This window comes from Leiobunum rupestre, chromosome 7 (assembly GCF_980474605.1).
Source record: "Leiobunum rupestre chromosome 7, qqLeiRupe1.1.hap1, whole genome shotgun sequence".
Taxonomy (NCBI): domain Eukaryota; kingdom Metazoa; phylum Arthropoda; class Arachnida; order Opiliones; family Sclerosomatidae; genus Leiobunum; species Leiobunum rupestre.
The window spans coordinates 26,431,285-26,445,246 of NC_143390.1; the positions used below are offsets into that span (position 1 = coordinate 26,431,285).

The following is a 13,962-nucleotide window of genomic DNA, read 5'->3' on the forward strand; positions in this document are numbered from 1 at the left end:
GTCATTCGCAGAACTGCTCATAACAGGCCAAAGGGGCTTTAGGGCTTGGAGATGTAAGTTCTAACCTTCGGACTATCTTTTTATCGTGTTTTAATCGTCAAAATGCAAGGTTTCTCCATTGTTTTTTTTTCTGGAAAAGTGAAACTTGTTGTGAGAGAAAGCAATTTTGGTTAAAGGAATTTTTATTAATTGGCATTTGAAACCAGTCGGTGTCCCCTTCGGCTTTCATTATCTCTCTTGCTTATTGTTGTCGGTAAGATTAGACCAATCGATAAAGCTGCGAAGCTTAAACGGAAAAGTCGGAAATCCGGGAAATAATGCAAATCTAATTTTTAAACATTTTGTAACAAAATGGAACTAGATTATTCACATATCATTGAGAAGCTTATGGCTTCTCCTTCTGAATTTGTTCGAACTTTTGGTTATTATTTTCATTTCATTGTTGTGTATATTGACAATCATGTTGTGAGTATTATATCGCTTTATTTTTATAATGGGTAAGCGTTTTTTCTTATACTTACTTTTAATGCCGAAAGCCGACCGTTCTTTTCATTGCCTTACTTTTCATCATTATTGGAATGTCCATTTACATTGCCTTTTCATTTAAAAACAAAGGTAGGGTTCATCTGCGCTAAAACTGCCATCGTGGCTACGGAGTTAAATGAAATTAATCTTAATTTAGGAGGGAGCCTAGTAGAGACTGTTACTTCCAGGATGATAGGTCCTTCTTCTAAGCCCCGATTTCGGAAGAGAGACAAAGTTATTTTTTATGGTCGCAAGATGCTTAGGAAAGTACGCCAAATATCTAGTCAAGCTACTAGCGGTAGGTCAAAAATGAAGAAAAGGCAGCTAGTCGTGAAATTTGCCAAACGGTAAGCTTACTATAACTTGGTTTATGAATTTCCAAAATATTTCAATATTTATTCAGTTTTGCATTTTGCAGGCTTCTAAGAATGAAAAGAGAACAACCATTGACTCTTCAAGTCAAAGAGCCTTCTCAAGCATTCTTAGAAGAAGATCTGATATCGGATCAGTCTGATAATAGATTACCTTCCGAGGTGGTTTATATGCTCAAGAGTATAAGGGTGTTCGGTTTCTTTGAAAAACCTTTATTTCTGGAACTTTGTAAATATATTGAATACTTGACAATTCCTGCGGGGAATTTACTGTTTTCTATTGGTGAATTGGATGACAGTATTTATGTTGTACAAAATGGAAGGGTGCAAGTGTTTGTTACTGAACCGGTATGGTGTATTTTAATATTTTATATTCTACATTGCTTATACTTGGAAGTTTTTGTGAATGTAGGATGGAACTGAAATAATTTTTAAAGAAGTACCTCCTGGGGAAAGCATAGCTAGTTTACTTTCTATAATGGATGTTATGACTGTACGTTACAATGAAGATTACTATAATGAGTGTCCCAAAAGTTTATTCACTTTAATCATTAGGGTCATTCGGATGTATATAAGACTGTGTCAGTTAGAGCTTTAGAAGATACAAATATTTTAAGGTACTAGCTCACTTAACGCATTAAGCTCATCAGCATTGAAATAATTTGTAAATATTTCAGACTGAGAGTTGAAGCATTTAAACAACTTCTTGTCAAAGATCCGGAATCATTGGTCAGAGTGGTTCAGGTTGTGATGGTTCGCTTGCATCGAGTCACTTTTACAGCTCTACATAATTACTTGGGTTTAACAACGCAGCTTATAAGAACTGTAAATCAATAGCTCTTTTATGTTCATTATTAATATAGGCGTTAAGATGTATTACATATCTTTGCAGTCTTCACCAGCTATGGCTGTTAAAAAGATATCATTGCCTTCGCCAAAAGCTAGTCCATCCAAATATCCAGCTTCAAAGTCTTCGGAAGAATCATCAGTGCCAAAAGATATACCAAATTCTCAACCCCTGACAATAGTGGAACAAAGAGGTTTACAAAATATAATATGAGGATAAAATGAACTCAATTTTTATTTGCTGTTTTGTTGGACAGAAAACCAAGATGGGCTCTTACAAACGAGTGAAGAAAATCTTTCTACCAGTATTCCATCAGACAAAACCGAAAAGTCAACCAAAATTGTAATTTAACAGTTTCCATACTTTAATTTTAAAAATATAGACTCTTATTCCTTTTTACAGCATCGGTCTTCGTTAGATAATCTTAGTAGCCGTCGTAGAAAACCGTCTACAATTGTCCATCCTGAAAAAGTTCAAACCCTCTCTCCTGAAGAAAGATATAAAGTAGCCGTAGAAGGCTTAACTCAGTTATTAGGCGTTAAAGTGAGTTGGTAAAGGTTTTTATTAGAAATATGGCTTGAAATTAAATTTATTATTAAGGACTCTAAAATCTTACAAGACAAGTTGTCAATAAGGGAATATCCCCCAGGAATATGTTTAACCAAAGAAGGTCTTCAAGAAGACATTGCTTTATTTTATGTCCTTCAGGGCTGTTTAACAGTGTCTCAGAAGACTGTTGATAAAGAAGAAGATGTGAGACTAATTTATTATTTTCTTTGCTCAAAAATAACTATTTCATCATTGTTTCAGAATGCTTTATTTCATGGCTATCCGGGAGAATTAATTGGTGCGTTAGCTGTTATAACTGGGGAACCGTCTTTGTTTACAGTTAAAACCAGACACCCTAGTCACATAGCGGTTATTTCCCGAATACAGACGTATGAGTATGTTGTCCACAATAAAATGGAATGGGGTCAATATTTCAAAAACCAAATATTCTATGATGTTGAAGTTTTTATAAATCTTACATTGTGTAGCGGAAAATTTAACACTAAAAATTGTGATAATATTGAGCCGTGTTTTCAAGGTAATCCAAAAACTACAGAGTACTATTTGTTTTTGGAGACTTCCAATTATAATATTTTCCTCCATCACATGGTTCAAATGGCCAATTAGAAACCATGAAATTAAAGGTTAAAAAATAAAAGGTCAATAAAGGAATGTTTTGTCTAAGAGGACAAACTGTAGGACGAATAATTTTAAAACTAATCAAGCTATGAAGATGAATTTTTCATAACACTCCTTATAGAAAAAGACATTTGAAAATTAAATATTGGCTGACTATAACATTATATTCAAAGTCAACAAGAAATTACATTACCCTAAGGTTCCTATAAGAAAGTTGTTTGTCTTCACTTTTTAATTCCAAATGGTCTCAAATCAATGTAAATTAAGACTTAAAATATGTTGCAACTAACTTTCTATATCGAACTAAAAACCTGTTGGTTTTCAAGTTAATTTTTCTGTGACCTGGAAGATGTTCTACATCTTGATGTTTTCTGAAAATTACAAATTCTTTGCTAGTTAAATGTTTAGTTTGTCGTCTTAACACTATTTGGAATGAGTCTCTAAAAATTGAGGTTCTCGAGATAGGTTTAGATGACCTTGAACCACATCTTCGAGGTTATCAAAATTTTTGCTATTAAACTCCATGGCACGAGGGAAGGGTCGTAGAACTTCAGTATTAAAGCATAATGAGTTTTTCAGTTATTGTCCCTGCTGAAATTTTTTTTATTGGGATATTCAGTATATGTATTTTTTTTTAGAATTCTTCGTGAACAGCCGCATGTTGTTCTATATCTAGCCCACACTGTTATTAGTAGACTCTCTCCATTTGTTCGACAAATTGATTTTGCCTTAGATTGGATGAACACAGAGTCTGGAAAGGCTCTTTATCGTCAAGGGGATCAATCTGATTGTACATATATAGTTTTGAGTGGCCGTATGAGATCAGTTCTTACAAGAAGTGATGGCAAGAAAGAACTCGTTGGGGAGTATGGAAAAGGAGATCTTGTTGGAATTGTAATTTTTTTTATTTGGAGTTGAGACAAATATTTAGGGTCATTTACAACCCTATTTCCTAAGGTTTTATTGTAATTTTATCCATTGATTAATTTTTCATATCCGACGAATGGATTTTAAGGTATTAGATGTAGAAAAATTCAGTGCTCAAAATGGACCGGGAAGTTGTTCCGTTTAGTAAAAGTTTTCCTCGTATCGTTCTGGTTCATAAAGGTTATTCTTTATTGCACAGCTCCCGTTTTTCAGAATAATCGGAAGCTCTGAGAGGAAACACGTTCCTAATAGTGAATAAGTCTATTTCGAGCACTGGAAAAATTGAAGAAATAGGTAAAAATGGACTTGACTGCCAAACTAGTAATAGTTTGTTTTTAGTATTACAAAGTTTGTTTTAAAGAATATCTAATTTGCTTTCCAAAGTACATTTTTGGAATTTTTGGTCTTTACTCCTTAACTCTCTAAATACAGTTTAAAATATTTGACTTTTGATTTCAGTGTTTAGTTTTATTTATATATTATTTTTTCCAATTTCAATGTGTTTTACATGAAATCTCTAAAATGCAAGTCCAAAACCTTATTTTTGGTTCTTGAAAAAAAAAAAATTATCAAGCGCAAAGGTCAATTATATTAAACTGATTTTAGAATTCTTTCTATTGTGTTAAATTAATATCTTAAAAACCATTTTACCGGTATTTAAAAAATAATTGAGAAATTGTTTTTGCATAACATAACTGCTTAGATGAAATTATAATATAATCTGAGGAAGTATGGTTGACCTGATGTGCCCATTTGTCATGTTATGACGCTTTATGAATCTCTCTTTAGGTTGAAGTCTTAACCCAAACAAGACGTTCAACAACAGTGATGGCCGTTAGAGATTCCGAATTAGCCAAATTACCCGATGGTCTACTTAATGCAATCAAAATTAAATACCCCGTAGTTGTAACTCGCCTTATCCATTTACTGGGTCATAGAATACTTGGAACCTTGGAGAAAAGTGGTTCCCTTGTTGGTTAGTTACGGATAAAGATGGGGTAGTTAATGAAATTCATTTAATATGTATCTTGCTTATTTCTATCATTATAGGTGAAAGAGCGGTCAGTATTGGTTCCCGTCCATCTGGTTCTAATTTCTCAACCGTTGCTTTATTACCAGTAACCGAAGATGTTCCGCTCACAGCTTTTTCACTGGAGCTTTACCACGCACTCACTTCTGTTGGCCCAACTTTAAGACTAACCTCCGATATTATTAAAAGAACACTTGGACCAACCGCTCTCGATAGGTAAGCAGCTTCAATTGGGGGTTTGAATATAATTTTTTAACTAGTTACATTGTCATTTTCAGTGCAAATGATTATCGCCTGTACAGTTGGCTGGGACAGCAAGAGGATGCTAATCGAATAGTCCTTTACCAATGTGATGCTCAATTTTCAACATGGACTCAAAGGTGTATCCGGCAAGCTGATTGTGTTCTTATTGTGGCATTGGCCGACCAAGAACCCACAGTGGGGCAGGTGGAAAGGCAGCTTGAACACTTAGCCATAAGAATACAAAAAGAACTAATTCTCTTGCATCGAGATGATGGTGCTAAACCAAAAAATACTGTACTCTGGTTAAATATGAGAAGTTGGTGCTCGTCAACGCACCACATTCGCTGTCCGAAAAGAATGTTTACCAGAAGATCTCCAACAAAAATGGTAGAATTGCCATACAAATATATCTATACAGGGTGTCCACTAAAAAACGATCCAGGGCGAATATCTCAGAAACCGTTTTCTCTAGGAATTTGAAATTTTTATGTTACGTAGCACGTGCAGGGGGCCAAAGAAGAATGATAACCTGGATGACCTTGAACCATGTCTTCAAGGTCATCCAAAAACTATCTCGAGAACCGTATGTGTTAGAAAGTTGGTTTCAATTAGAAAAGTGTTCCCCGTCACGTTTTATGCCTACATAGCGTGAACATGATCGGATTCGACCAATAGTAAGTCGAGAAAAAATTTACCAAAATCACAAATTGGAATTTTTGATCTAAACCTAATGGTTCTCGAGATAATTTTAGTATGACCTTGAAGACATGGTTCAAGGTCGTACAATTTTCCAAATATTAAAATATCCTACCATGATGCGATTGTCTAGCAAATTTCGATAATGTAGCACGACTTGTTTTGGAGTTATTAGCGCTGTCTTGCAATTTTCCCTTTTACGACCTTTGTGATTTTGGTAACAATTTTATCGACTTACTATTGGTCGAATCCGATCATGTTCACGCTATGTAGGCATAAAACGTGACTGGGAACACTTTTCTAATTGAAACCAACTTTCTAGCACTTACGGTTCTCGAGATAGTTTTTGGATCGAGGTTATCATTCTTCTTTGGCCCCCTGCACGTGCTACGTAACATAAAAATTTTAAATTGCTAGAGAAAATGGTTTCTGAGATATTCGCCCTGGATCGTTTTTAGTGGACACCCTGTATATATAGTATTTTAACCTATTGAGCTAATCATGGCCAATTTCAGCAAGAAATTTACAATCGAATGTTTGAAAATCCACCAAGTGTACATTCCGATTTCTCACGGCTTGCGAGGTTTCTTACAGGAACCTCAATTGGTCTGGTTTTAGGTGGAGGAGGGGCCAGGTATGAATTTTTTATACCTAAATCTGGTCCACTGTATGGGTTTTAGAGTAGCTTTTCATATTTTTCAGAGGATCTGCTCATGTTGGTATGATAAGGGCTATTGTGGAAGCTGGTATTCCAATAGACATGGTTGGTGGTGTCAGTATCGGTGCTTTCATGGGGGCGCTTTGGTGCCAAGAGAAAGATCTCACAACTTTTACTCAAATTGCTCGGAAATGGTCTTTAGTAAGAATCTATTAATGCATTTTGGACAATTTAAAAGATAAGAACTATTAAATAAATGAAAATTTTTATTAGAAAATGACTTCATACTGGAGGCAAATCTTGGATTTGACTTATCCTGTAACTGCAATGTTTACTGGTAAGAATTATCATTTCAGTTAGGATAAAACCATTGGCATTTCCTTCTTTAACTTTGAAGAAAATTTCAGGTGCTTGTTTCAATAATCTTATTCACGAAGTATTTGATGATAGACAAATTGAAGATCTATGGCTACCTTTTTTTACTGTGACTACTGATATCACTGATAGTTCCATGAGAGTTCACTCTCACGGTAAGTTATTTTTCCACCTTTCATTTAAGTCATACAAATGTGGGAACCTATAAATATCTTAAACTTACACCATCTTACTGAATGTGAGAGAGATGCCTGAATGTTAATGTAACTGAATAATCTAGTTTCACTGAGTACAAAAATTAAAGACACAATGTTATTGGAAAGTTGTGCCTTTAATTTTAACTAGTATATGTGTGTATGAATGTTATTAGTTCTTCCAAATCATATTAGAAATAGGTACAAATGTTTATGTTGTGCGTGTTCGAAAGTCATTAATTCTACTTAAATGTAGCATTTGGGTCATAACTCATAAGTCATAATAGCTCTATTTTTTCAGTAGAATAAACCATTTTAACTAATCACCACTATTTTTTGTTAATGTTGCATGGCTTGTTTTGCTGTCTTTTCTTTGAGACGTTGAGTATATTGTAAAGAGCATGACTCCTTTAGAGTCTTGTCCGATTTTATCGCAAAATATTGACTCATAACGTGAAAGATATAATTTTAAGTGGGTAATATGATTGGCTTCTTCTGCTGAAAAAATAAAGCTGGATTAACTACCATCTTTCTAAACTGTAGATCTATTTGGCTATTTCTTTCTGACGGCTTCAGAGTAACTCAAGCTCTAATAAAAACACTTTTCTTTCAGATCCCTTTAAATTTTTATCATATTTACAGGGAATTTTTTTTTCATTAAAAGATAGAGAATACATGTATTAAGAGCTGGTTTGAGAGTTTATTTCCAATCTTTTTAACCCGTGTGCAAAGGTTTTTTTGCAAGCCATTTCATTTTCTTTTTACCTTTTTTTTCCAAACCACAGTTTCTTAATGGCTGAAATTTTACTTCACTAATACATTGTCTGTGGTCTGTATGCTGTACGTTTGTTTTCTTTCAAGGCTTATTGTGTTGTTTTTACCTATTTAGAGCTTGAGCGTCGTCAAATCATCATTCATTAGATTTTTTGGGTAAAATCACAACCTTGAATAATTTTACTTCAGTTCTTAAGGCATGGCTTCATATTCAGTATTTGGGTTTAGTGCCTAAGAATGCTTGATATAGATTGCTTATCGTAATTTAATTTTAACGTGTTTACTATTATTTAAAGAGTACAATCAGATTTTCAGTTGATTAATAATAGTGTGAAACACTATTATTAATCCAATTTAATGACTGTTTGATAAAAGCTTATTGTTATTAATGCATTTTATTACATTCTTGAATGTTGAATGACTGAGCGGAACCTTTGCACATGAGCTTTAAAAAGGCTCAGTGTCACAATTATATTTTTTGAGTAATTAATACGCTTCAAGAAAACATTAGGCTGTGCAATAAACCATATTGCATGAGTATGAACTTGTAACATAAAAATAATAAGTTTAATTGTACGTAATTTAAATCTGTGACATAATGGTTCTAGCTTTTTCACTTTGTTAGCAGACAATTGGAAAGTGATCAATTCCTATTGATTGGTGATTTTCCACCCTGTTCTGTAAAAAAGTTGAGAATGCTCGGATTCTGTTGAAAATCTTTCAAACAGTCATGGTTCAGTTAATAAAATTTATTAACTCATTAAATAAATATATTTGTGACACTGGAAAAAACCAGTGGGTGTTTGAAATAGTCCATGGACCAGGTACATATTAGAGTACCAACTCTAGGTACCAAGAGGCAATGTGATTTTCAGATAAATGGGTTATACAATATCTGAATCCACGTGGTGGGACTTTCTAATGATTTGAGTCTTGTTTCAATTGTCAAAGACCATGTGTTTTATTTTATATTAAAAACAAGCCTAAAAATTTGTCTAATTACATTATGGTGGTTTATAATAGCTAAAAATAATTTTTTACAATTATAGATTCTTAAGTTTCGCTTGACAGACTAATTTTTGGATTCGCAAATGCATTTAAAAACTTAACTATCCTATTTACGAGTAACCCTTTTTTCATGATAGTATTAATTTAATTTATTTTACCTTTTAACACGAACAACACTTTCTGGAGATTCTCAAAATACTTAGAATAAGCACTACTTCTAATATTTTGTTGTTAAGTTACATGGTTTCAAAAAGTGGATGCTAAAATTGGGTCATGCTACCAGTTCTTTTCGTATACCCTGTTGGCTCTTCTAGAATCCCGAAAGAGAAACTTGAGGGAATATTGAATTCCCTAGTGGGCAATAGTTAGGTTATATAGGCCACGTATAAAAATATTTTTGATGCGTGTGTAATAGTTTAAAAAGTTAAATGGCAAAAGAAGCCATAGGTACTGCATCACGGTGCAGATAGAGCTGCTTCTACCACTGTTTTCTACTCTTGGTCTTAGTGTAAGTACTCAAATGTGTTATTTTGAGCACCTGGCTCATGGACTAAAAGAGGTTTAAAATAACAATGTGAATAGCACAGTGTAGTTCACTTTCCAGGATCACTATGGCGTTACATCCGCTCCAGCATGTCATTGTCAGGCTATATGCCCCCACTCTGTGATCCTTGCGATGGACATTTGTTATTGGATGGGGGCTATGTCAACAATCTGCCAGGTCAGTGATTAATGTGTTGTGGAGTAAAATCTATCTTACTCAGGTAACCTGTGGCGTTATGTCAGAGCCAGTATGACCTTTACGGGACCATTACCTCCACTTTGTGACCCTTGCGACGGTCATTTGCTAGTGGATGGCTGCTACACCAACAATCTGCCAGGTAGTAGGATTCACTGCGATTAACCACCGCTACAAAAAACGGGCAACTCTTCCCGCATCACAATCGTCATTTTTACCCCATTTCACTTTTTTATTTTTATTTTATTTTTTATCTAGCGTTGGGAAATTAGGAAAAATTTGATTATTGTAATTTCAAGTCGATACGCAGCTTCTTAAACGGTATTAAAAGTTAAAAGATTTTTTTTGCAACGGTGTTACTTATCTTTCTTAGCCAGAAAAGTTTGTTGAACGGAAAACATTCTTGCGCACTGCTTATTTTTTGTGTAGTTAGGTGTAGCACATTACTTTTTTTTGAAGGGTGGCTTCTAAGCTGCCTATCTACCTGAAATTACGGTTCTTAATTCCTTTTAAAAGGTCTTTTAGTTTCACGGCTCCTAGATTGGTTTAAGTTTTACATTTCTTATTCAGATTAGTTACGAGAGCAATCTGAGTATTATACAAGGAATTTAGAATCAGTAGCTTGAACTTTTGGCTTTATTTTGGAAAAATTGTAATATTCTCATTTTTACATAAGTTGGCAAAAGTTTATATCAAAGCCTGTCAATTCACATTACACAATTTTAATAATGCATGTATAAATTTCTACTAATTTCTACTGTAATATGGTTTCACACAAAAGATTAATTATCTCTCCAGATAATCATGCAATAACTGTTATTAATGTATTTAGAAATTCGCCCAGAAATGTTGCGGATATGTTTTTAAATAGGAAATTTGTAAAACTTCTTTAGATTGTTGATTTACTTAAACTAAATGCCACTCTAAAATAATACCCCTTTACTTTTGTTCGAAACCTAGCTGATATTATGCATGATATGGGTGCTGAAACGATCATAGCGATTGATGTTGGGAGTCAAGATGAAACTGACCTGACAAATTACGGGGACACTTTAAGTGGCTGGTGGTTATTATGGAAGCGGTGGAATCCCTGGTCCTCTCCTGTTAAAGTATGTATTAATTAATTTTTAGAAGAAAGTCTGATTGACGCTATTAATTTTTTATGCCATTTAAGGTTCCTAGTTTACCGGAAATTCAGTCTCGTTTAGCTTATGTGAGCTGCGTCAGGCAACTAGAACAAGTTAAACGTAGTGATTATTGCACATACATTCGACCGCCAATTGATAAATACAAAACAATGCAGTTTGGAAATTTTGACGAAATTATGGTTAGGAATATGCCTAAAAGATCTTTACAGTTCGAGGACTTAAAATTTTGAAATAATCTTAGGAAGTTGGCTTTACACACGGAAAAACTCTTTTTACCACAATGAGACAAGGGCAGAAGACTCTTCATAGCCTATTACAGAAGGAGTTAAAAGAGGTGAAACAACCGCAACAACAGGTGTCTCTTCAAAATGCTACGTTTACAGACTTGGCCGAGATGGTTTGCAAAATCAAAAGCCCATATCGCACAATAGAAAATCGTGAGGATAGGATTTTTTAAAATGGCAGTTTTCTAAAACATCTGCATTAATATATTTTGGTCTATCTATAGTTTCAGATTACAGTGACAATGATTCCGACGAGGCTGGCTATAGTTCGGAATTGGATCCTTATTTGTTAAGCGATATGGAAAGAGTCAGTGTTCAAATGAAATGGATTTTTTTAGTAGAAAAGAATCAATTTTTATTCCATTTTCGTAATAGGATGAAGATTTATCACCAGTTTTAAGGAGGAAGTTAAACTCATTATCAGATGCTGAAGCGGATTAGTTTTTATAGAAAAATAATACAAAAATGTATGTTTTATATTTTACATATTTGTGTTACACTTTTGATATATATATATATGTAGAGCTTTTGATGTACATGTAACAAAGTATATAATTTAGTTAAAAAATTGTTTTACGAATTAGGACCTAATTTAAATAAATACCTTTTTTTGTGTTAAATTTAGGAATTATTTTTATATATATAAAACCAAGTATTGGACAGATCTTGAGCGAATGTCTTGAACATTGTTCAGGTAGAAATTGTATTTTTTGCATAATCTCAGGTTTTTCCATTAATCATATTGCGATTTTCTTAGTTTCCTCTGTCTAGCTCTATAAAGAAAAAATTTGTAGTTGTAGACTTTACCCACTCTTGCCTTTACCCCATCAACACAAAAAGTCAAAAGTTGGTTAGCTGGATGTTGATGTCAATCTTAGTTGGCCAACCATCCTTTTAATTTTTGTCCTGCCAGGGTAGTTAGGTATATAGTTACCTGGATTCTGTACGTTGGGCCATATATTCAAACCATAATACATTTGGAATTAATGTTGTGTCTCTTATCATGAGAAATTCGCTGACAGACCTTTGGGATAACAAAAATTAGTCTTTAATTCCAACACAAGTCATTTCAATCTTACCATGATGCTATAGTTGCAAACCAAGGGGTAAAAACTTGATGAATTAATAAAAACCACATAACTCCGTTAAAACTGCCTAATAGCCCTCCATAAATTATCTGCTCTAACGTGTGATATAAAAGATATAGTCTGTAAAACATTTATAAGGATATTATCTTAACAATGAGTACCAGTTATGAAATTTATTTCAGATTATTCATTATACCTGCTATAAGAAACTACAATAGCCGATATAACTGCGACTGTAGTTACGAAATACTTCCATACAGTGGACCATTTAGTACCATTTGCTAATCTGTATTTAATCTTATTAATGAGTTGCAAATAGTAAAATAAATAACTTTGAATGTACCGAATAAACATGAATAGTGTTAGATATGTGGCAAAAAACCACATTAATTGGGAATGACTGGAAGGCATTCCATATTCCACGTGTAAAATTTTCCTTTCTAATGAATGAGAAATTTTAGTCACTTTTACTATCTTATATTTTTGATATTATACCTTTATATGGTCTAGCTTCCTTTATAATATGCTTCAGAGTAAAGTTTACTATTTCATTTACAATCATTCCAAAAAAGAAGCATATCTAATGAAGAGAAAGACTTGTAAATTTGCCCTATTTTTAGTCTATTATTCATTAGTAACCATATTAAAATACTTACAGTATGCAAATCTCTTCTAAATAGAACTAGAGTTATCATACTAACACCCAAGGAAAGTGGAAACATACTAGCTATCGCTAGACCTTTACCCAAAATGTCGCCTGGAATAATTTTAATCGTAATTTATTACTGATTGATGAAAAATAGTCAAGGAATTTCGGTCCATCATTGACCATGACAGTGAAGGTACCTTCTGGATATTCCACATGAGCTATAGCTAGCGTCACCCAAGTGATGTCGTTGTGATTTTCAACTTTAGTCATTTCCAACTCAAATATTTAAAAACCCGTAGTTAATTTAAAGACCATTAGGTCATATTATCGTGAAGTTGAGGGAAAGACCGACTTAAGTGAGGTCAGTGACGTTATCTTGACATCTCTCAGCATCCGATTGGCTTGGTCGCTATGGCAACGACTTGTGATTTTTTTCTCCCGGGTGACGTCGTTTTCGACTGTTCCTCTGTCAACATCTCGTGCACTTTCCTCTACGGCCTCTGATGAACTTTGGACCTAATTTTAACCGAATGAATTGATAGGGGATACGGAAAACATATTGTCCATAACGGTAATAATTTTTCCTTCTTCAGTGCTTAGCGATTAAAAAGAACTTGCTTTTTAAATGAACGTTTTTACCTAAGCCTTGGTCTTTATCCTCGACACCGCACGGGCACGGCACACGCTCAAATATTATGATAACGAATGTATTTCAATTATCAGTCTCAAAATTTAATTTTCTAACAATACAAACAAGTGTTTTGACCTTTGAAGTATTTTTCAATCTGTTTAGCTTTTTATCAAGTATTAAATTTTCCTTAACTTTTTTTCCACAAAAGGTTTAAGACCCGATATGGTCATTGGCAGCTCTCGAAGATAACTGTTTCACTCTAGTTGATGAGTAATAAACCAAAACAATCGGGGATTGCCGAATCTCTATATGAGATAAAACAAAGATACGAGGATACCTCCCTAGCGCTCTTTAAAGAGCACCGAAACAAACCCCGTCCATTGAGCTTTTTGAAGTAAGGCAACAAATGTTCCCCTTTCAATTTGGTTGTTATACCCGTTTCTCTTTTTCTTCAAAGTTATGGAGAGAACAAAAAATGTTTCGCCTACACGTGCTATGGAAATACTGCATTGGTTGTGCAAAAAACTGGAAATCACGTAGCTAAGGCTGATGAAAAAGCCGTGGAAAGTCAAGTTTGCGTGATTCTC

The 13,962-nt window shown here is 33.9% G+C and overlaps 2 protein-coding genes across 3 annotated transcripts; one reads left to right on the forward strand and one right to left on the reverse strand.

Annotated features, from left to right (window-relative positions):
* The first annotated feature begins 27 nt into the window (after nucleotides 1–27).
* sws (patatin like phospholipase domain containing sws) lies at nucleotides 28–11,627 on the forward strand. Of its 2 annotated transcripts, none has more exons than XM_090154045.1 (26): nucleotides 28–465; nucleotides 537–615; nucleotides 683–872; nucleotides 944–1,244; nucleotides 1,309–1,389; nucleotides 1,452–1,513; nucleotides 1,574–1,721; nucleotides 1,789–1,936; nucleotides 2,000–2,085; nucleotides 2,146–2,286; nucleotides 2,344–2,496; nucleotides 2,554–2,687; nucleotides 3,570–3,825; nucleotides 4,648–4,834; nucleotides 4,909–5,104; nucleotides 5,167–5,518; nucleotides 6,343–6,461; nucleotides 6,530–6,686; nucleotides 6,759–6,822; nucleotides 6,893–7,015; nucleotides 9,601–9,717; nucleotides 10,536–10,684; nucleotides 10,750–10,902; nucleotides 10,965–11,160; nucleotides 11,232–11,314; nucleotides 11,383–11,627. In XM_090154045.1, the coding sequence occupies exons 1-26, from the start codon at nucleotides 352–354 to the stop codon at nucleotides 11,446–11,448; spliced, it is 3,855 nt and encodes a 1,284-aa protein (XP_090010171.1). In that variant the 5' UTR covers nucleotides 28–351; the 3' UTR covers nucleotides 11,449–11,627. The 2 variants fall into 2 exon arrangements, with proteins under 2 accessions (XP_090010171.1, XP_090010170.1); XM_090154044.1 differs by lacking the exon at nucleotides 9,601–9,717 and adding an exon at nucleotides 9,441–9,557 and having other exon boundaries at nucleotides 29–465.
* Nucleotides 11,612–13,478, reverse strand: LOC149935440 (dolichyldiphosphatase 1-like). Its single transcript, XM_090154046.1, has 8 exons — nucleotides 12,942–13,478; nucleotides 12,752–12,852; nucleotides 12,591–12,675; nucleotides 12,439–12,535; nucleotides 12,292–12,381; nucleotides 12,087–12,215; nucleotides 11,942–12,031; nucleotides 11,612–11,780 (listed from the first exon to the last, which is right to left on the reverse strand). Exons 1-8 carry the CDS (start codon nucleotides 13,012–13,014, stop codon nucleotides 11,741–11,743), a joined length of 705 nt encoding a protein of 234 aa, XP_090010172.1. The 5' UTR covers nucleotides 13,015–13,478; the 3' UTR covers nucleotides 11,612–11,740.
* Between the last annotated feature and the right edge of the window lie 484 nt (nucleotides 13,479–13,962).

Bases quoted from the DNA above. Each gene is read 5' to 3' on its own strand.
- sws (XM_090154045.1), top strand. From the start codon at position 352: ATGGAACTAGATTATTCACATATCATTGAGAAGCTTATGGCTTCTCCT. The intron at 873-943 runs GTAAGCTTACTA...TGCATTTTGCAG, and splicing joins GTCGTGAAATTTGCCAAACG to GCTTCTAAGAATGAAAAGAG. The intron at 11,161-11,231 runs GTGAGGATAGGA...GTCTATCTATAG, and splicing joins ATATCGCACAATAGAAAATC to TTTCAGATTACAGTGACAAT.
- LOC149935440 (XM_090154046.1), bottom strand. From the start codon at position 13,014: ATGACTAAAGTTGAAAATCACAACGACATCACTTGGGTGACGCTAGCT. The intron at 12,853-12,941 runs GTACCTTCACTG...AAATTATTCCAG, and splicing joins TCATGTGGAATATCCAGAAG to GCGACATTTTGGGTAAAGGT. The intron at 11,781-11,941 runs GTAACTATATAC...TTTTCTTTATAG, and splicing joins GCCCAACGTACAGAATCCAG to AGCTAGACAGAGGAAACTAA.